Raw genomic sequence first — 22,005 nt, 5'->3', positions numbered from 1 at the left:
CACAAAGCAGCACAGGACTGTAGCATTGTATAAGATGTGCCTGCATCATGCCTGGCTTATTCATTCCTATTATGGGAAGCTTCAGCAAAGCAACTGTGTTTTCTTTTATGGGTCTACAGTGGGGTTGTTTTTAAAATCTCCCCACAGCCATTTTGATAACCTCCCTTTAACCGGCTTACGAAGTCCAATTTCCTCGTCAAGGTTTTCCGAGTGGGAGGCAATTCCTCAAGAAATACAGTATTAGTGCGCAAACCATCAGTCACCTTTATGAGACAAGCCTTGAGTGCACGATGGCTGAGGTCTATTAAATACCCATAAGATTGATTATGGGAAAAGTGCACAGGAAACCTTACATTTCCAGTCCATTTTTATAGTATTTACAGCTTCTTGTGATACTACTCATATGAGAGCCAGAGCTCAACAGACTAAGCTGTTATCCTATCTGCAAGCTACTGTATACATTAAGTGGGATTCAAAGAGCTGCTTAAGACTTACAATTGCCCAGTGGACCCTTTTCCTTTTCTTCTTCAAACAACTGAATCGTAGCTGAAGCCCTCAATGTAAGAGTTTCCATTTCAAAAGCAGCTTGCCATGCATCACGAGGAAAGATGCCGTTCAATAAAAGCCAAAAGTCCCCTGGGACTCATGAAACTATTTTCAGAGTTTTGTAAATCATCCCGTAAGTAAAAGCAGAGGTGAAGTCAAATGCATCTGCACAATCAAGCGAGAGGCATCTGTGAATCCTAGTGAATTTCTGGCATCAAGTCTTCCAAATAGGAGACTACAGGAAGACACTTTTACAGTAGCTCAGCCTTGCAAATTAAGCCCTTGAGTATTCCTAGCCCATTTGTTTGAGGCAAGAAGAGGTGTTGAGAGGGGGAACACCCTAACTCTGCAGAACTGCTCTGCCAGTTTGCCTGGAGATACTCTCCAAGTTTTCTTACCTGGAACAAGCTCTCTGAGCAGCCATACATCCTCTGTTGCTATTCCAGCCATCTCCCACACAGGTAGCTATGGTTGTATTAGACCTCTAACAACTGAGCATCCCTCAGAAGACTCAGCGGTCTTCTGAGTTTTGAGAAAATTCAAAAATAGCATCATAAGCCAACTGGCTCCAGGAGGGCAGGTGTCAACTAAGTTGTGTGACGAACGAGGTTCGCTTACTCAGCAGGATTCTCCCCCCACCCCAACTTAAATCTGGGTTGGGGGAGCCACCAGAATAGGTTTGAGGGCACAGGGGGGAAGAGAAGGTGGAAGTCTTCTTGCATGACCAGACCTTGTTCCTCCAATTAGCGCTTTGTTGAATTCCATCCCAAGGGTGGAATTCAACATAGCTCTACAGCAAATGTCTTCGCAGTCCAGGGAGTTCTCCTTGCAGAATGGAACATTACCCCAACTCCAGATCACGGGTTCCCACAACCCTCCGGAGCATTTGGGCGAGCCTTCAAAACTGACATTCCAGTTGTGAGAGTGTGGTTAGGACAACTGCCAGTTGCTTGTTCCAACACAACATATATTACTATATAAGCAACTCATCAGTAGGAAACCTGGCTTTCAGTGTTACTGCAAACCAGTGGCGTAGCGTGGGGGGTGCAGGGGGGGCCGGCCGCACCGGGCGCAACATCTGGGGGTTAGGGTTAGGGGGCGCAAATCCACGGGTTAGGGGGCGCAAATCCACGGGTTAGGGGTGCAAATTACTTGCCTTGCCCCGGGTTCTGACAACCCACGCTACGCCACTGCTGCAAACACAACCACTTGGATTCACAAGTACCTCGCTGCTTCTGATGTTGCTCTCCTGCTGCCATGTGAAAAAGGCAATTCATGCAGTTAAAATGCACAAGCTGGATGCCCTAATGGAACACGGCTGCAGGGCCTGAAGCCTATTCCAAAAGGGACAAAAAGGAAAGAATCCGCTTTGGTGGCAGAACCAATAGCCTGAGAAGTGTGCTATGTGCCCAGAACTCTAAAGGCATTTATTCGTGTGACACGGTGATATATAATTTTGGTTGACCTTTTGAATTCTAACCATTTAAACTCAATTCAAAAATTCATACAGACTGCAATACCCCTAAACTTCTTCAAAGCTTTCAATTCAAGGTAAGATATCACTTTATATACGTCTCGGATAAAGGTTCTCTCTTCTTCAAACATCCTTTATACTTCCAAAAGTTACAAAAGGTCTTTTGAAGCTTTGGAGGAAAAAGGAATGGCCACTTGGGACCGGGTGGGGTGGGGAGAATAATCACCTACAATTTCTAAGCATGGCCCCAGTGGGCTGTCAAACCTCTAAAGAGCTTCTGAACAGCCATGTGGCATAGCTGGCAGACAACCTACGTTTACTTTGTCAGAAAACACAAGGAAGAGTCTCTGAGTACAAAAACTTAAAGAGTACATAAAAAAGAATTGTATTAATCACCTCTTGCAAAATCTGTGTACATACAGCCTAAAAATTCCGAGAGATGCCAAATCACTTGGGAGTCCATGGAAGAAAATAGAGCACCCTTTTAAAAGTGCCACATAGTATCAGTGGATAGAGACTTGAGCTCCAATCCATTGTAGCCACAGTGTTAGCTCCTGGAGGACCCGCAAAGGGTCAGCCAAGACGTATATCAAGAATACTAATATCCTGCACTGCAGAGGGGAATAGGGGACACAGGAAGAGGCATTCTATTTTCCCGGGTAAGAGAACTGCAGCCAATTCATGTGAGCATAGGCTGGAAAAAGTGGAAAAAGCTAAAAAGGAATCTTCCATGCATAGGTACAATGATCACAGAGGACTGGACTGTACCCTAAGGGTGTGTGCTTTGAAGCCTACACCAAATTCTATACTGAATGCACCTTGCTTTGCAGAGAACAGAGTAATTAAGTGAAGGATCACTTTCAAAAGCCATAGTCAAAAACCATTTCTGTGAACATGGAACGAGCATCTCAGCGGGAAAACTGCCTGCTATCTGATTGTTTCTTGTTAATGTGCTTGAAGATTTTGGATTTCTGAACGTTCTTTGATTTCTGATAGCCAAACCCTCCACCGCCGCCTCTTTTTTGCAATCTCTTCCCGTGGCTGCTGTTTACATCTGAGAAAATGGTGTCAAGGAATGCAAGTTCATAAATATGTAATTAGCTTAAGCTATTAAAATTCTAAGGATGGCACCAAGGTCTCTTTTTTTTGGGGGGGGGGGTGGAATCATAGCATTAGCAGTACATTTTCAAAACTAGGTTGCAAGTGTGGCAAGGGAGAAGAAAACGCATATAGAAATTTATCTAGTGACTGCCATCGCTCAGAGTTTTCCAATTAAGTTTTTCTAAGGAGAGCCAAGTTAGCCCTCTGTTAGATACCATTATTATGTCAAGCTTGTGACGGAAGCAGTCGTGTTCCAAAGGACAGAATAACTGGTCCATGTAAACACAAAGTCAATGGGCATTTAAGGATGCAAAGAAGATGGAATGAAACAACAAAAGCAGACCATAATCACTTGCCCTGGCAGGCCCTCCTTAAGAGTAGTGCCATCACTACACACTGAAAGCTCATGCCCTCCACCTTCTTTTACACATGAAAATGTCATGTTTAAAATTTACACCTGCAGTTCTGAATTTCCAAAACTGCCATTGAACTAGATCTACTACCAGCCCACAAACTGGTTTACTAACAAGTGAACAGTTGACCCCAACACATCTGAATCTTAGAAAGGGGAAGAAATCAATACTTTGCAACAAAAGGATACTAAGGTCCACAAATGGTGGAACTTTGAAGCCAAAAGAGAGCGCAACCTTGAGCAGATCCAAGTTATTGACGTTGTAGATCTGTTTCAGAGAATGGGAATCATAAGCTCTTATATAGGCTTTGTAAGCTTCTTGGGCAGATTTGTGAAGAAAGTAGTTCTTCTCGATCAATTTTTCCAGCTGAAAATTACAAAGGCAGAAGGAACGTTCAATTATACAGTCACCTAATAAATGAGGAAATGGAACATTTTGCAGGTAACTGACACTGACATTTATCATTTGGAAGAATAGAGCAATACAGTTGGAATAGTACACACATTTGCGTGGCAATACCCGCCCCCTCCCACAGATGGAGTAAATAAAGACGCCGGACACCAGAATTGAAGTTGATGGGCGAAAATGGCCACAACTTTATTGATTACAGGTAAGAGAGAGGTATTGGCTTTAGGCATTGGCCCTAACAGACTATCCGGTCTAACCGGGAAGGGTTAAGCACCAACAGGGGGAGCCCCCGAGATGCACATCCCTGGACGCTCCCCAAGGGGTTACCGCTCGGGGGCGCGCTTTAGGCCCTAGCCTCCGTAGGTTTCGGACGAGGCGACACCCCCCGGAGTCCTTTAACGAACTACCCTTCAAGATTTGGGGGAGGTGATGGCGCTCCTCCCCCCCGACTTCATTTGCATAACAATACCCCTGCCAATGCCTAACCGCCAAAACCGGGAGTTGTGACGTTTTGCTACGAGGTAGGCGAAAAAACCAAGTGGCACCGAAATACAGCCAATTAGCCAAATGGAAAAACTCCTACCAGGCCCCTTGCGGCGACCAGCCGAAGCCCATAGCAAAGTCCGAATGCATACCTAAAGGGCGGGTGGGTGGGAAACTGCAGCGGCTGCGAGAAGGAAAAGGGGGCGAGGCAGGGCTGCCCTGACCTTAAGAGGACCTGGTAAGCCCGCCCCCAACGCCAGCCGATTGGCCGGCGCTGAGGCAATGAATAATAATGTGTTGGGGAATCCCTGGGTCTCGCGGGGATGACGACAGCCCCGCGAGATTGTTGTTGGGGGCGTGAGCCCGCAACCCCACCCCCTCGTGATGTCGGGAGTGTCTTTATCAAATTGTAGTTTTCAAAGTTAACAATGTAAGCTCATTATCAAGAAATACTCTTCTTTTCCTTTTTTTTTTTACAAAAATATGTGGCTATAGAATTTGAAAATTAGGTATAAATTTCCTTCATAGAACAAAGTGTGAAAACTCCACATTCTACAGTGGGACTTTTTACCAGGTCTCTGAAAAAAATATATCCTGGTCTCCATCTTACCTACTGCTAAAAATATACACAGCATGTTGCCACTTCCAGGTTTTTAAAAAATATATAATGCCATAGAGGAAAGGCTTCTAAAATCACGCCCCAATGTCAACCTCTCTGATATTAACGTCTTGCAGTCAACTCAGTTTACACTCACATGCTGTCATTTTATCCTGCGTAGTGAAATTCTTCTGGGAGGAAGTGCAAAACGACATCAGGGTCTGTTCCAGCTATGGCCCATTCCTCTGCTTGCCCTGAGACCCTCAGGCCATATACTGTCAACTGCCCTGTGGGAACTGTTATTATTTTACTCTCTCTTCTATTAGAAATCCTTCCATGAGGACGTATAAATATTCTGAAAGGCTACAAATAAACACTAATAAGAAAGACCATAAGGGTACCACTCAGGTGCCTCAACATACGTAAGACACACACTGTTTTATGTTCGGTTTTATAAGTAGTTTGCTACGGTTACTTTAAATGTAGCAGGATTAAAATTCATCCAAATTTAGTTTCACTCACACCTCACAATAGCTTCAAATTTGTGCACTGTGTGTTCTTCTATTATGATTTATTCATTAGATTGCTGTTCGTATTTATTTTTAGTTACCTAGATATGTGGGGTATAATTTTTTCCAAAGAAATAGGTGAAGCAAGCTTAAGAATGCAAGTGGCAGAAACGCTTTTATTTTTATTTTACCTGAGACTGGATGTCAGAAATTTTGGACCAAGAAAATTCAAATTCATTTAATGGTACCTAAAAGAATAATTAAGAAAATTGTTACATTATATGCGGAAGATACTGAAAAGGCAGGTGCTGCTCAAACATCAGTTCTTAACAGAGAGAACTGTCACTAAAAACAAACAGCAGCTGTCTAGAACATATGGAGGCTCACCCCAAATCCCATTCTTCTGCACTTGCTAAATTAGTGTAAATAAAGCAGGGTTTTTTTGGTGATGACAGAAATCCAGAGAGCGATTTCAACACAAAAATGTTTCAAAGAGGAATGGAAGTTCATACACAGCATGAGCAGCTGTTTTGTAATCGCATTCTGAACTACCCTCATAACCAAAGACATTTCACATTTCTATACCCAACAGGGGACAATTACTCTGATGCATTCCTGTGCAAATGCGTCATGGAAGTTTCTGTATTTGCATAATTCCTGCAAAAGATGTGTTCGTGAGTCATTTTATGGTGGGAAAACAAGCTTATATGAACCCCCTGTGGGCTACCACCAATATATGCAGAAGCACTGCCCTGACAGCTTCACGGTGGTATTGCCTCCATCAAAGCCCTCACCATTCTATGCAAAACATACAAAACAAACAATTTTATTGACAACTTATGACCATCCTTGGCATCATGGGAATTAGAAGCTGATTCTGTTTGCTCTGATACTGCTGGATATGCGATGGGACCAAGAACCAGGATATCAAAGCAGTGCATCCATAGCTTGTGTTAAATTTTCTCTACTCCCTTAAACTCCACATGCATATGATGGAAAGCCTCTTCTAAATTATGCAGTTTCATTACAGCAGCCGCTCTGCAATTCTACTAAGGTTATTTAGTTAAACACCCTTTAGGCAATTAAGGCAGGTAGAAATTATTTGATTAATCATTAAAGCTTAGCTGCAGTGCTCCACACTGACTTACCCTGGCTTGCTTTAGGTAACGCAAGAAACCCAGTTCTTCTGGACGTAAAATCAGCAGAGCATGTCCTCTTCCATTTATACCCCGGGCAGTCCTACCAACACGGTGAATGTATTCCTTTTTAAAAAGAAACAATGCGAGAGTAACTAACATTTTTTTTTTGCAGGAAACAGAGGCACAGCAAAGGGCGCTCATACATAAACAGATTCGCAACTAAACTTACATAAAAGTCTCCTATTCCCCAAATGAAATTCTTATTTACTTCCGTTATGGACTTAGCTTTGACAAAATAAATTAGTAAAAAAAAGAGGGAAAGCATGGATGCTTTGGAAAAGTATACACAATGGGAAAAATAAAGCATTGTGGGTTTTTTTTTGGGGGGGGGGAGTTTGGAAGCTTGACTCTTCTTGGTTGGAGCCGACGCAGCTGGAAGTTAGCATCTTCTCGCTGCTGCTAAGGTCCCAACACCCTGGACCCACCACTGCCCATGATCTTTATTTCTTTTTGCTCCTCATTACTGTCACCATTTGCATGCTCAGGCAGCCAACAGCACATTAACCAGCTCTTTCCTTCTGGGCTCCCAATGTCTCACCTAAATGCCACTCTAACTTGCTCTTGAACATCGCTGGAGCCAGCTATGATTCCAATACTCTTGCCTTATTCAGGCATTCCATGCCCACCATTATAGAATTGCCTGTGTGAGGACAGGAACATGCTAGCTAGATCTGCTCCCACCCTGGTCATCCCCCTGTTACTGGTCTCCACATACCGGAAGGCAAACACCTGCAGCATGGATCCTGCTCCAATCCTGAAAGCTACATGCATGTTTCAGCAAACTGATCATGCAGCAACAAGCAATTTAACTGGAAGGCAACGTGAAAGTCTGGCCTCTCTCTTCCTGGGATGCTGCTGTTTCTGCGCTGATGCAAGCCACCCCACATGCCAATAACTATTGGTACTAGCATTGTGACTTTTGCTACTTAAGCAGATCTTTGGTTCAGCATAGGGATTTGACGATGGAGGGAAGGAAAAGAACAGCTGAGTAGACACAGAGGAATGAGGAGCTCTGCCATATGCAGAATGGTGCTCTCTGCTCACTATATACTAGATTTTCCAGTTCCTTTATCTTTTTTTTTAAAGTTTCCTTAGAAGAGCAATCTTGTGCAAATAATTTCCCCCCAAAAGGGGGGGGGGGAACATTCTGAAGGGTCTCAGAAAACAGTCTGAACGTACAGGATACAGAAACCCTGCAGAAGCAAAACGAAATTGGGTATAATCACTGTATGGGACAGAAACGTATGCATCCCACCTTGCGCTCCTTGGAGGAAATGTAATGGATAAAATTTAAATGTTAAATTGTGAAGTCAAGCTTAGCAGGGATTTTATTGATGCTCTATTTTTATTCCTATACGCCGTATGCCACCTTGCTATATTATAAGTGCATGTTATAAATATGCATAAATAAATATATTAAGATTTGCGGTCTCATTTAGTTTCAGGAACACGGGGGAATTTCTTAGATGGGTTAAATCCACAGCGCCTCTGAAAACATACATCTTTCAGGAAATCGTACTACCTTTGGATCATCTGGTGGGTCATACTGAACAATCCAGTCAACCTCCGGAATGTCCAGTCCTCGAGCAGCTACATCTGTGCACAAGAGTATTCCAGAATCTGCATTGCAGAACTGGAAAAATGTCGTTGTGCGCTTCGTTTGCTTCTGCTTGCCCTAGAAGAAAGTGAGATGTTCATGATGAGGTTCATAAGCAACTATGGGATTCTCCAGAGAGAGCCTGAAAGCCAACACATCCTTATAATGTACATGCATCACACTGCATGAATAGCAACCTGGCTACAAATATATCAGAATTATGTCAAAAATTATACTGCCAAACAAACCCCAAATCCATTACAAAGCAATAACTAGGTGTGAACAAGTGTCAGAGCCACCACTGTGTGGGAAATAACCTGTGATATATTATGCACGGCGAAATAAATAGTGCTTTTTAATTCTTACAAGAATCCTGTAAAGAAAGGCCTGCATTACTATCCCCATATTGCAGCCAGTATGCCAAGGCTCTGCACTTTGCAAAAAAAAACACTCCAGCAAATCCATGCCTAAGGCAAGATTTAGATCAGAGAATTGCTGGCTGTCAGTTTACACTTTTAGCCACCACATAAAATCAGAAGAAATGTCCAGCATGGAAAAAGGCAGCAATTACTGCTTTTTATGAGAAAATGCAAGAAGAGCAGCCTACAGTAGGAAGAGGGACACGGGTGGCGCTGTGGGTTAAACCACAGAGCCTAGGACTTGCCAAACAGAAGGTCGGCGGTTCGAATCCCTGCGACGGGGTGAGCTCCCGTTGCTCAGTCCCAGCTCCTGCCAACCTAGCAGTTCGAAAGCACGTCAAAGTGCAAGTAGATAAATAGGTACCGCTCCGGCGGGAAGGTAAACAGCGTTTCTGTGCGCTGCTCTGGTTCGTCAGAAGCGGCTTAGTCATGCTGGCCACATGACCCGGAAGCTGTACGCCGGCTCCCTCGGCCAATAAAGCAAGATGAGCGCCGCAACCCCAGAGTCGGTCACGACTGGACCTAATGGTCAGGGGTCCCTTTACAGTAGGGCTCCCTACCTTACAGTAGGAAGACTGTGAGAGAGACCTGAGTGCAACAGTACTTTCCTCACTTGCGATTCCCAGAAACTGGCATTCAGAGACACACTCCAACATGGGAGGCAGAGCATAGCCATCGAGAGTAGCAGTTCAAGACTGATTTATGTTGTATATCACACTTTCTACTTCAGTGGGAAAATAACTCAAAAAGTATTGAACTATAAAAATCTCCAGGTACATGGTTAGAGACGTTGTCCAATAACGCATGGTTAAGTCTGCATTCTCCTCTCCCTGACCCCACATAAATCTATGGTACACCTTTTTTGGTGAACCTGTTTTGGGGTGTAAAGAAAACCAGCAGCAGCTCATACAATAAAACATCCTTAACCAACCTAGTGCCCTCCAAATGTTTTAGACTACAATTCCCATTAGTCTCAGCCAGCATGGTGTGCTAATGGGAGTTGTATTCCAGAGGTTATAGTAAAACCCATACACAGGAATGGGTTCTACCACAAATAAAAAACCTCTGCCATTGAATGGTTGTTAAACTGTTGCACAAATCTGCCCTGAAGTTCTTTGTTGCAATGACACATTTCACTGGAAATACTCAGGGCCTTCCAGGTTAGGTAAACTGGCAGAATATGAACTGCATCCGTTGTAAACATAAACATAAACAAAAACATAAACAAAACAAAACAGAAAAAAGTCCGTTTATGGGAGAGAATGAAAAACTTTTTTTTTTTTGCTTTCTAAAAAGTGCACAGTATTGCAGTTAATTTAGTAAATTCTACCTGAATAGTCATTTTTGTGTTAATTTAAGAAGAAACAAAGGGTGCTTTGCTTCTTCCACAGTATGGGCACTGGGGGGGAAATCACTTTACTACATTAATGCAGACACACTTAAAACGGTTAACTGTCAGCTAACAACATTCTAACAAACAACTTCAACCTTGCTGACAAAACCGAGTTCTTCACATAAGCATTTTAAAGGCAGGTTTAAGAGAAGGGTTCTGCTGATGACATTTAAAGGTTAATTTATGACCCCATTGCAGAAATCTTGCTGAGATGCTGACATTCTTGTTATGCACTCTCAGGCTTCATAAAAGGCCACCTGCAATTTACAGTAACTTCAAAGCTACATGCATTATTCAAGCTTGCAAGTCGGCTCAAAACACCCAGCTGTAGATGCAAAAGGGGTCTCATGATAGCATAGAGCAGGGTAAATTTCTTGCCAAAAAGAGGGGCTATTGAAATTATTCACAGTGTGCCCTGGAAGTCCCATAAGTCTCAGATCAGCTGTCAGTTAAAGATGGCACTTAGCTGGCCAAAATTTTTGTAAATGTACTGGTTGAACACTGTCAAAATGCCTTACAGTGGTTCTCAACCTGTGGATCCCCAGATGTTGTTGGACTACAACTCCCATCATCCCTGAGCTCTGGCCTTGCTACCTAGGGGTGATAGTTCAACAACATCTGGGGACCCATAAGTTGAGAACGGCTGGCTTATAACATCCATCACATCATAATGACCGCTAAGCTATTGGTTTGCTTAAAACATGGTTCATTTAACTGAACACCAGCACCATCCTTTAGTTGAGCAAAAACAAACTATGGAGCAGCTGGCTTAGCATTGCTTAAACCAGCCCTTTTGGTTTGTTTCTCTCAAAGAAACCATGAATGAGCAGGGAAGCCAAGAACGAACCTTGGCAATAGATTGTGGGAGTACTCAAGCAGCATATATCAGCATGCATCTCATGGATAGTTAAACAAATAATACTTCAAAGCTTAGCATTACCTCTGAACGCAGCCAGTGAAAAGGGAGCACGCAATAACTCACAAGTGACGGATTACTGCTAGATTCTGGTTTATCAGATTATCAGCTTTATGTATATTAACCCAAAATAAATCTTGAGTGATCAAAACAGTCATGGATAAACACTGCCAGTTTCAAAGTAGATTGTCATTTCCAAAACATATACTTACGTGAATGGCCAGGACTGGGAGATCAATGTAATTAAGAAGTTCATAATGATACTTGACAGACATACACGAAGAGAAGAACACCATCAGCTTTTTCTTCCGATTTTTCTTGAGGAAAGTGAAAAGCAGGAGGAACCTCTTTTCTGAAGGGCACACTACGTAACCCTAAAAATGATTGGGAAAATGGTTTTATGTACATATAGCCTTCTATAGTACTATTTCTAGCAACTTCCAAATGGAAGCACACTGTACCAAAATGCACCTAAAGAATTGTGTTCTGATAACCCATTTTATAATCTCTTACTTGTGAAAAATTTTGATCAGAAGTGAAGGTGTGTGGTTGACTCCCACCGACTAAAGGAAAGGGATCAAAAAGGGGTTTTAAAAACAAACAAACCCGATTCCAATGCTATTCATCTGCCAGTAGAAAAGGCAGCCAGTAGAAAAGGCACCACTGGCAGAATGGATTCCCCTTCCTTCTGCAGCTCCCCCCGCCCGCTGTGATGAACTAATGTTCATCTATTCCTGCAGATTTTGTAGGAATGACTTTTTAAGGCTAGTCACTGCCAACTGTGTTATCCTTTTGGTGCCAGGTAAAGATGGTTCCCGCCCCCCCCCCCCAAATCGCTTGGGCAGCACCTGCCTTTAATGTGACTGTGTTTTTATCTTCTTTATCCTAATTGCAAATTGTTTTGAGACTTTAGTAGGAAGCAATATACAAATTTAATAAACCTAAGCCCAATCGAAATCTGGTATAAGACCATTCCAAGTGAGATAGTAGACAATTAATATCTTCAGGCAGCAGAATGGAGTCCACACTATTTCAAAGCTGCACTTAGCTGTAATTATGCCACTGCAGGTGCATAGGAATCAGGTTTGTTATGGAAGATACATGAATATTTGAAAAAAGTGATCAGCTGTAAGCCAAAATTAGAAACATTATATACACTGGCTGTACCTGAACTTGGATGCAGATCTCAATGTCTGGGTTTGCACGTAGCACTTATTTATTAAGATCCTAGGGCAGGCTACAGCAATATAATATACAATTATATATGCTACAGTACAATTAAAAAAACACAAGCAAAACATTATAACCAGAGCAGAACAATACAAATTCAGCAAACGCAGGGTTCCACAAAACAAAGGTATTAACTGTCCAAAGTCCAGAGTGAAGTTACAGCTTCAGCATATGGTGAAAGCTATACAGTGAAGATGCTAGATCAGGCACAGGCAAACTCGGCCCTCCAGATGTTTTGGGACTACAATCCCCATCATCCCTGACCGCTGGTCCTGTTAGCTAGGGATGATGGGAGTTGTAGTCCCAAAACATCTGGAGGGCTGGGTTTGCCTGTGCCTGTGCTAGATGCATGTCTGTGGAACTATACGTGGTCAACAGTAAAAGCTTATGAAACAACAAACCATGGTTTAAAAGTGTGGTTTAGTCATGGGGAATAAACCCTGGTTAAGACACTGAGCCGGGATGGGACAATTGAATTAAACCATAACTTAAGAGTTGCATGAGAACCAGGACAATATGAAAAACAAAGGGCACCTGGAGAAAGTGAAATATGATAAAAGCAGAGAAATGAGTGTCCAGGACAGCAGCAAAAATGAAACAAACTCTGCTAAGAAGCTAATGTATATTTATACTACCACTTCCACCAGCACCACCACCATCATCGCTTGATAGTTACCTGTTCAAGCCCATCTACAGTTGCTGTCTCTTTATTGTCATCAACCCCAACATACAATGGCTCCTTTTTTAGAGAAATCTTGGCCAGGTCTTCAACTTTACGGGTTTGTGTAGCAGAGAACAGCATGGTCTGCCTACGCTCTGGGAGGGAGAAAAATAGGAAACAACTTCAACTGAATGGATTACAGCAACAGACTTTGAATGAAATAAACACACTAATGCTTTGAGAAACACACTTGCTCTTTGTATAATCTGGATATTTCTAAAATTAGCCGGTCACAGGTTTTTTTCAACTAAGAGCCAAATAGTTTCACAGCAGTCCAGTTTTGAAGTAGAAGCACACCAAAAACGTTATTTATTTATTAGCAAGTGCTGATGCAGATGGGCTGCAATCCTTAACGTGCCTACTTGGGAGTAAGATCCACTGAATAGAATGGAAGTAATTTCTAAGTAAATATGCATGGGATTACTCTACAAATGTTACTATTTAGCCCGCTGTAAGGAAGGCACATCCATTTAAAATTCTGCACAGTGCTTAAAATGAAAACGCAAAAGACACTGAAGAAGTGAGCAAGAACTGCAAAAAATAAAAATAAAATGTTTTGAGACCGCCGCTCTCCCTGCCATCTCAAGAAAGAAAGAATGAGGACAATTTGAATGTTTGGCTTACTTGGTAGGAGCTTAATGATCTGTTTCATTTCTTCCTCAAATCCCACTTCTAAGATTCTATCTGCCTCATCGATCACCAGGCACTGCAGGTTCTTGAACATAAACCCTGGAGTATTCTGCAAAGCATTTAAACAGTGTCACCAGCTATCACAAGGCACACAAAATAAGCCCTGAGCTACGCACTTCTTTTCCTACCTGCATATGGTCCAGAAGCCTGCCTGGAGTTGCCACAATGATGTTAATGCCATTTGCAAGTTTCTGTGCCTCGGCAGATCTATTACTGCCTCCCATTATCAGGCCATAAGTGTGGACGTGATGAGTCATCAATTCCTTGAGGACACCATAGGTCTGCATGGCAAGTTCCCGAGTTGGCGAAAGGATGAGGACGCCCGTTCCTGGAAGGGGGCAGAGGGAAAGATGCAGAAAGGAGACCATAATGGCAAACAATTATCCCCAAATTTATCTTCAGACTTTCAAGTGAGAAGGCCATGCAGAAAATCTTACCATTCCTGGGCATGAATTTTAACTTGTAGATGAGTTCTATGGCTGGAATAAGAAATGCCAGAGTTTTGCCACTGCCGGTTTTTGCTGCTGCTAGAATATCTCTGCAGATAAAATAAGTACGAAGAACTGAATTTAGGAGTAGGAAAGCTGAAACAATTTAAAATCAAATAAGAATAGCTTTGAAGCTAAACATTAAAAATAAACCCGGAGTTTGTGTTTATGCATGCCTAGGCAAAAGTAAGTCCCACTGAGCTTATTTCTAGTTATAGGATTGCAGCCTAAACTACATGATTACACATGACACAGAAAATCGTTTGCCAAAATACATAAGTGGGACTACTTGAAACTGTCACTATTTTAATTTTCCACCACAACCTTAACTGATTTTAATGTGGCATGCTTTAATACAATGCTCACAATCCAGCAATGAGATAGAAAGAAACGCAGCCTGGTCCTATAAGCAATTATTCTGTTCCATATGGTGTGTTTGGGAGTCATGCTAAATATTAGCCCTGTATTCACTGGGCTCTTATCCGGCTAGTATGCACAAGATAGCAACCCCAGGAACAGCACGTGGGGTGGGGAGGAGAGGAGAAATCATTCTGTGGCTATCCGAGAGCTATCTCCTTAATTACTTTGCATTCATAGGAACATACAAAGAGCCCTGTCGGATCAGGCCAATGGGCCATCTAGTCCAGCATTCTGTTCTCAGTGGCCAACCAGATGCCTCAGGGCAGAATCCGAGCACATGATCACTCTCCCCTCCTGTGATCTCCAGCAACTGGTGCTCAGAAGCATTGCTGCGTCCAGTTGTGGAGGCAGAACACAGCTATCGTGCCTAGTTGCCATTGATACAATTACAAAAAAAAAAAGAGTCCGTACAAAACACACCTGCCTTCCACAAGCCATTTCTTACCTGCCTTCCACAAGTGGTTTAATACTTTTATGTTGAATTTCTGTCATGTGCGTAAAGCCCATGTCAGCTATTCCTTTCAACGTGTTCTCACTGACAAGGCCATTAAGGGAAGCAAATGACGTATCCTCAAAAGCACCTGAAGGCAGAAATGATCTTGGTCAGTTTCTATTGACAACATGTCAAAATAAATAGCAACAAACCCTTATTAAAGTAGAACAAAGCTGGTCTTTCAGTATCAAATTTCGTTTCTGCACACCACGGAAAATTCTGACGACAGCTAACTTATCCAGCTCCTAAGCATTCACAGCCTCAGTACACACAACTTTCTCTGGAATCATCTGACCACCAAATAAGCTTAGTGTATTGCTGAGATGGTTTAATTTTTCCACATATGAAAGCCACATTGCAGCAATGCCTGAAAGAGTTACACATCGGCAAGTCCCATACACAGCCTACTGCAGGGGTCAGCAAACTTTTTTAGTAGGGGGGCAGTCCACTGTCCCTCAGACCTTGTGGGGGACCAGACTATATTGGGGGGGGGGGAATGAACGAATTCCTATGCCCCACAAATAACCCAGAGATGCATTTGAAGTAAAAGCACACATTCTACTCATGTAAAAACACGCTGATTCCCGGACCGTCTGCGGGCTGGATTTAGTAGGTGATTGGGCCGGATCTGGCCCCTGGGCCTGAGTTTGCCTACTCATGGCCTACGGCATGTGTAGCATTTGCTTGCCAATATCTCTTGGCTTGAGTTGTGCAGATTAATATGGGAAAGTTCCACATGTCTGGACAATTTAAGGCTACAATGCTACATACAATCATACACAGGCTGGGAACTGGCACCGTAAAGGGACATCCCTCCTGCCCACCCCACCTTCCACTCTAACCAATGTGAATGCTGGAACCGCAGACATAGCGTGGGCTGCACTGCTCCATCAAGCCTTGCCACTCCTGACCAGAGGTTCGTGCTGCAGCCGGATGCCAAAGCAAGGATAACTTGATCTCCAAGTTCAACAGAAATCAAAATCCAGAGCCCTGGAGCCCAGTCCAATAAATCTCACTGAGTTCAATGAAATGTACTCCCAAGGGTCAGTCCACAGACAATAAGTGAAACTACCAATTGACTTAACGTTTAAAAAACGCTTTAAAAAAAACGCTTTAAAAAAAAAGGAAACCCAGTACCATCTGAACATTTTGATACACAAAATCTCACTAAACAAGAAACAGAACAAAGAAGTGGGGGGGAGGGTGAGGAGCTTGCCTGTTAGTCCAAGAGGCAAAGCAGGTCCATCGGCATCTTCAGACTCTTCTTTCTCATCCAGATTTTCACTACTTTCTTCTTTGGGCTCCCCATTTAAGGTGTCTTCTTCCTCAGTGCATTCTTCCTCCATTTTTGCTTTCTTAGTTTCTGTGTATACACAATGCACGGAAATTAATCAATGCCAACACCGGACATGTACATATGAACTAGCAGTCTGCAGCAAGAATCTATATGGCAGTCAGTGTAGTTGGTATATTCATTGAAAGGGCCATAGGAAGAATCCCACATTGTTGATCTCTGGTTTTAGCATTTAAACTATGGACAAAAATGTACTTATGCCACATATAAACCACCACCAAAGTTTCTGCATCTAAGCTGCAAAGGGAGGGAAAAGCTGGTTCTGCACTATGTGGAGTAGTCACCTAGAAAGCAGAAGAGAACAAAGAAGAAAACAGAGAAGGCAGAATTGTGTTGCTCAATCAGATGAACAGCCAGTTTATCTACTGTTCTTCCAATATGGACTCCATTTTTCAGGTTTCCATTCAACAGAAGCTGCATCTCCCTCCCTGTGCTGCTCTCTGAAGAAGCTTCACACTTGCAAGGCACTTGTGCTACTTCTTTAAACTTTGAAAACCAGACAAGGTAAACTTTGAAACAGCACAAGGCAACTTACAAACATAGGACTGGCAATCCCCTTTGCACTGTGGTTCCCAAGCACCTAATAGGCAACTGTTGGGCACCTGAGCACCCCATAAAAGGCATTTTTACAACTGGATAAAAGTAAGAGATAGAATACCATTTTCTGTATCAGCCACAATTTTTCTTTTCTTCTTTTTCTTCTTCTTTTTCAACTCAGGCTGTGTGTTTCCAGCCTCACCATTGTTTGGTGTTACTTTAGTCTGTTCCACACCCTCTGTTTTTTGTTCTTCAGCTGCTGCTTCTGAGATGCTGGAAAAGTCTTCTGCGATGCCCTCAACTGTTGCTCCTAATGAGAAAAATAATAAATCAAAGCAATGTCTGATACCATTTAAGAAACAACAACAACAACAACTTCACACATGAAGGGCCACATCACATTCATAGCTCTTCCAGTTAATTACTACTGGTGCATATACTCTCTCTATTGGACCCAATGGACAACCTCTTCTTGCTCACAAAAAGTAAGTGTGCACATGTTTTAGAAAGAAAGGATATTGTAGAGCTGGAAAAGATTCAGAGAATGCCAACCATATATGATCAAGGGGATGGAATGACTCCTCTACAAGGGTTGCAGTACTTGTGCCTTTTTAGTTTAGAGCAGGGGTGTCCAACCAGTAGATCATTATCTACTGGTAGATCCCTGGCTAGTCATAGTAGATCACGGGATCCTTATCGTGTACAAAAAGTTACGGAGGGGAAAGCTAAAAAACTCTGTGCAATCCTCCTCCTAAAAAGCTCAACAACTCTGGCACTCTTCCCTCCTAAAGAAAATCCATCCACCACATGCATGCTCCTCCTCCGTCCAATGACAATGGGTAGATCACTGCCAGTTTTTTTATACTGCGAGTAGATCACAGTCTCTCGGGAGTTGGACATGTCTGGTTTAGAGAAAAGGGGAGTGACATGACATGAGTTTATAAAATTACACATGGCATGGAGGAAGTGCATAGTTTCTCTCACTCTCTTGAACTCTTAGAACTTGGGGAAGGGTTACAGCTCAGTGGTAGAGTAACTATCTGCCTTGAAAGCAGAAGGCTCTGCGTTCAATCCCCAATACCATCTCCAGGTAGGGTTGGTAGAAACTCTAGCCTGAAACCCCAGACAGCCGCTGTCAGTCAGTGTACACAATACTGAGCAAGCTGGACCAATGGTCTGGCTTGATATAAGGCAGTCTTCCTATGTTCTCATGACCTGAAACTGAATGTTGGAAGATTTAGGGTAGACAAAAAAAAGCACTTCCTCATGCAGTGCATAGTTAAAACTATGGAACTCACTCCCACAGGAGGCAGCGGCGGCCACCAACCCATATGTCCTTAAAAGAGAATTAGACAAATTCCTGGAGGAATCTGCCTCTCCCTCCGTTGGCCATGATGGCTATGCTCTGCCTCCATGGTCAGAGGCAGTCAAACTTCTGAATGCCAGTTGCCCCCAAACACAGGAGAGTCCTCTTGTGTTCGAATCTTGCTTTCTCACAGCTCCTTGACCAGCCACCTTGAGAACAGGATGCTGAACTTACCTGGGCCATTGGCCTGATCCAGCGGGCTATTCTTACGTTCTTAAATACAAAGACACACACTGTTGCCCCCTGTGCCTGATCGGGGCGCAATACATGTGTGTGGGAGGGAGCCACGTATCACCTTTTGGCGCCAGGCAAATACATTCCTCTTCTCCCAGGCCTTTGGCTAATTCAATAATCTTTTAAACTGTGGGGTGGGGGAGGTTGCTGTTTTTGCTCGTTACACTGTTATGTATTTTTTTTTTTTTTTGCGCCCTGTGACCCCCGGATGAAGGGCAGCGTAGAAATCCAATAAACCAACGCACAAATAAAACAGAAAAAGCCCGTCCCTGGTCTCCCCTCCTTCCCTTCGTGGCGCCCGTGTCCCTGTGTCCCCACCGGCCGCCGTCTTACCGGAGGGCCCGGGGCCCATCGTGCCATCCGCCGCCCCCGCCGCTTGCCGGGCCAAGTTGCGCTGGCGAATCTTGAGGTTGCGCTTGTGGAGCTTCTTGCGCAGCAGCCGCATCGGCAGGTTCCCGGTATTGGCCGCCATGGCTGCGGAGACCGAACGCCGCCGCCGAAACCCACGTGCGCAGAGGGAAAGGGAGGCAGGAAAAAGGAAGGAGCAGCCGGAAGCAGCGGAGGCCGGTGCACGAGAGCTTCCGGTGCCCATTCGCTTCCCTTTTTCCGCCCCAAAGGGGCAGGTTGCAGCGGCCTCTAGAGGCTCGGAGGGAGAAGCGCAGGCAGCTGGGAAGTGAAAGCGCGCAGAGTTCTCCCCGCTTCTCCTCTTCCTCAGAGCTCCGTCTTTCAATGGCAGTTGAGCCAAACGGGCCGGGCAGTCGCCTGACGCGACTCTCACCAGAGGGCAAAGCCACATTCTGCAGCTGTCCGCTCAAGTCACTGGTGCTGCAGACACACTTACCTGGGAGCAAACCTCGTTGGATTCAACGGGACTGACTTCTGAGCAGACAAACACACGCACTGGACTGCTTTTGCAGAGCCAAGACGGCATTGCCGGTTTGCTTAGCGATGCTAAGATGCCCTGTGCCATCCCCGACTGATGCTGCTGATGCAGCCAATGGTCATTTTGCATACAAGCTGAGCGCCATTCGAACGGCGCTTTTTGCATTTCGTTGCCCTTTAACCTTAACCTTTCTGTTCTCTATGCCCCCGTGAGCGTAGATCAATGCATCTAATGAAGTGGGTTTTAACCCACCAAAAAATTATGCCAAATAATAAATATTTGCAAGACTGACTCGTTTTTGCTACGGCAGATGAACCCAGCTACCCCTCTGCAAGGTGTCAGTTATCTTCAAACCCCAGCTATGTAGCAAATCAGGCCCCAGTATGCACATAAAGCACCAAAGAGGTATGTAAACTGGTTCAAGGACAATATTGTTCAAAGTTCAGACATATACTGGCAGGAGGCACTCTTAATATTCATGGGCAAAGTTAATGCAGGCTAATGAATCATTTATGTTTAATATATAAACAAATTTTTTTCTTCCAAAAAGCAAAGGGAAATTTATGGTTTTTAGGACCAAACGAAAGTATCACAGAATAGTGAGGAAGCTTTTTATAGGCTCATATAAATGTAGAGGGGAAGGGACCCCTAGAGTCATCTAGTCCAAACCTCTGCAGTTCAGGAATCACAGCTAAAGAACCCCCGACCTCAGGGTCAAAGAAACATACCGTGGTAGACGGTATAGTGTAAATTGCAGCTGCTATCCAGATTAGTCTCCATCCTTAGGCAAAACTTGCAAGGTGATATTTGTTTTGGTAGGTGGAAAACAGAAATACAGTGGTACCTCGGGTTAAATACTTAATTCGTTCCAGAGGTCCATACTTAACCTGAAACTGTTCTTAACCTGAAGCACCACTTTAGCTAATGGGGCCTCCCGCTGCTGCCGCACCGCCGGAGCACAATTTCTGTTCTCATCCTGAAGCAAAGTTCTTAACCTGAAGCACTATTTCTGGGTGAGCGGAGTCTGTAACCTGAAGCGTATGTAACCTGAAGCATATGTAACCCGAGGTACCACTGTAAAGAGAAACTAGACTGCATTCCTCTTCAACTTGGTATAAGGCTGCAACTGCATGGCATGAGTGAAATGGCATAATGTGCCAGTAGCCAGGAAGAGATTCTTGTCCAGGCCAATCATGCAGAAATTGCTGTCTATTTAGTTAAGGAATGAGGCTTCAAAAGCACCAGGCAGTGACAGATCACAGAATGTGGTACGGACTGTGTCTCCTTAAGAAGTATTTCCAGATTTGAAAGCAAAACTCATTAGATAGTGATATATGAATCTCCAAAACAGAGGAAATGCAGCACAATAAAAAAGAGGACCAAAATTCCCATAAAAAGTGCATATGTACATTTGCAGTTTATGAATACTGTACAGAATCAAATTTAGAAATAACTACTGTAGTGTAAGTAGAAGTAGAGTATATCGCTCCACAGTTGTCTAGGGACTAAGCGTTGATAGGCAACTTCAGGGCTCCTGCTCTCCCTTCTTAGGGTCCCCCCCTTTTTTCCTTATTAAAAAAAAAATTATTCTCTTTAAACCAGTCTTTCAAACAGAGGGCTGCCCTCTAAAGCTAATGGATACATGGAAATAGCAGAGTGGAAGTTGGAAGAGAACAGCACAGAGGGATTCCGGGCAGAATGAGGATAGCGAGAGAGGTGAGTCACTTAGAAAAGTGGACCACAAAATATAGGCATGCATGCTGTGGATATGAGAAATGCATCTTTATTCTAGCAAATATGGGCAAATGGTGCATGCAAGGATATTGCAGACTCGGAGGTGGATTTAGGGAAGAGCAACTGGTTTGCCCACACTGGGGCACTGCAGGGCGTGCTGAAACAATGATGAACAACAGAAGGCAAGAGAGGCGGGGGCACTGAATTTTGGTATAGCACAGGGCGTTGCTGAAATTTTAAAGCCTCGTCTGCCACTGGCAGACACTAGAGTTACCTAAATACTGACCCAGTTGTTTGGCTGCTATCAAGTGATGTCATGGGTTTGATTCAACTCAATATTATTGAGAGATGTGGGCTGGCAGTGGTGGTCATGCATTTCAGGTACATGTCTTGTTTTGGCCTTGAGTATCTGCAGAAGGTTGTGTGGAAAACTGCCTGTAGCTGCAAAACAGTCACGAATCATGGCACTGTGCTAGAGGTGTCTCACTGCAGTATTTTTGATAGAGGGCCAATCTGTTTCACTGTCGGTCCCTGGTGCTAGACAGACCTCCTGTAACACCAGCTTTTCAGCTCTGAATTGGATTATCAATTTAGGAGTTCTGGCTGCATTCCTGGGATGAGAATTGAGCAGCTACTTTTCACTTGGTCAAGTAACTGAATTTTCCAGCTGCTCTTTCAGCAGTTGGCACTGAGTGACCTTTTGTTCTAATGTCACTTCTTTTAGTTCCCATCAGTCCTATCAAGCCAATATGTTCCACATACTTTTTTGGACAGTAGGTGGTGCAAACAGAACAGTTAT

The 22,005-nt window shown here is 43.7% G+C and overlaps 1 protein-coding gene and 1 long non-coding RNA gene across 2 annotated transcripts; one reads left to right on the top strand and one right to left on the bottom strand.

The window, feature by feature from the left end:
• Positions 1 to 2,381: 2,381 nt before the first annotated feature.
• DDX18 (DEAD-box helicase 18) lies at positions 2,382 to 19,127 on the bottom strand. Its single transcript, XM_083582260.1, has 14 exons — positions 18,923 to 19,127; positions 17,111 to 17,299; positions 16,315 to 16,461; positions 15,051 to 15,186; positions 14,135 to 14,235; positions 13,826 to 14,025; positions 13,632 to 13,746; positions 12,963 to 13,102; positions 11,269 to 11,430; positions 8,254 to 8,406; positions 6,681 to 6,794; positions 5,724 to 5,780; positions 3,723 to 3,900; positions 2,382 to 3,074 (listed from the first exon to the last, which is right to left on the bottom strand). Exons 1-14 carry the CDS (start codon positions 19,059 to 19,061, stop codon positions 2,929 to 2,931), a joined length of 1,977 nt encoding a protein of 658 aa, XP_083438386.1. The 5' UTR covers positions 19,062 to 19,127; the 3' UTR covers positions 2,382 to 2,928.
• LOC310748008 lies at positions 8,413 to 10,774 on the top strand. Its single transcript, XR_014541060.1, has 3 exons — positions 8,413 to 8,954; positions 9,332 to 9,943; positions 9,986 to 10,774. It is a non-coding gene; the product is annotated as an uncharacterized lncRNA (long non-coding RNA).
• Positions 19,128 to 22,005: the final 2,878 nt, after the last annotated feature.

Source organism: Podarcis filfolensis (assembly GCF_964270895.1).
Source record: "Podarcis filfolensis genome assembly, chromosome: 1".
Taxonomy (NCBI): Eukaryota; Metazoa; Chordata; class Lepidosauria; order Squamata; family Lacertidae; genus Podarcis; species Podarcis filfolensis.
This window is presented reverse-complemented; position numbering and strand designations above follow the sequence as displayed.

Bases quoted from the DNA above. Each gene is read 5' to 3' on its own strand.
- DDX18 (XM_083582260.1), bottom strand. From the start codon at position 19,061: ATGGCGGCCAATACCGGGAACCTGCCGATGCGGCTGCTGCGCAAGAAG. The intron at 17,300-18,922 runs GTAAGACGGCGG...TTTTCTCATTAG, and splicing joins GATGGGCCCCGGGCCCTCCG to GAGCAACAGTTGAGGGCATC. The intron at 6,795-8,253 runs GTAGTACGATTT...CTTTTTAAAAAG, and splicing joins ACCCACCAGATGATCCAAAG to GAATACATTCACCGTGTTGG.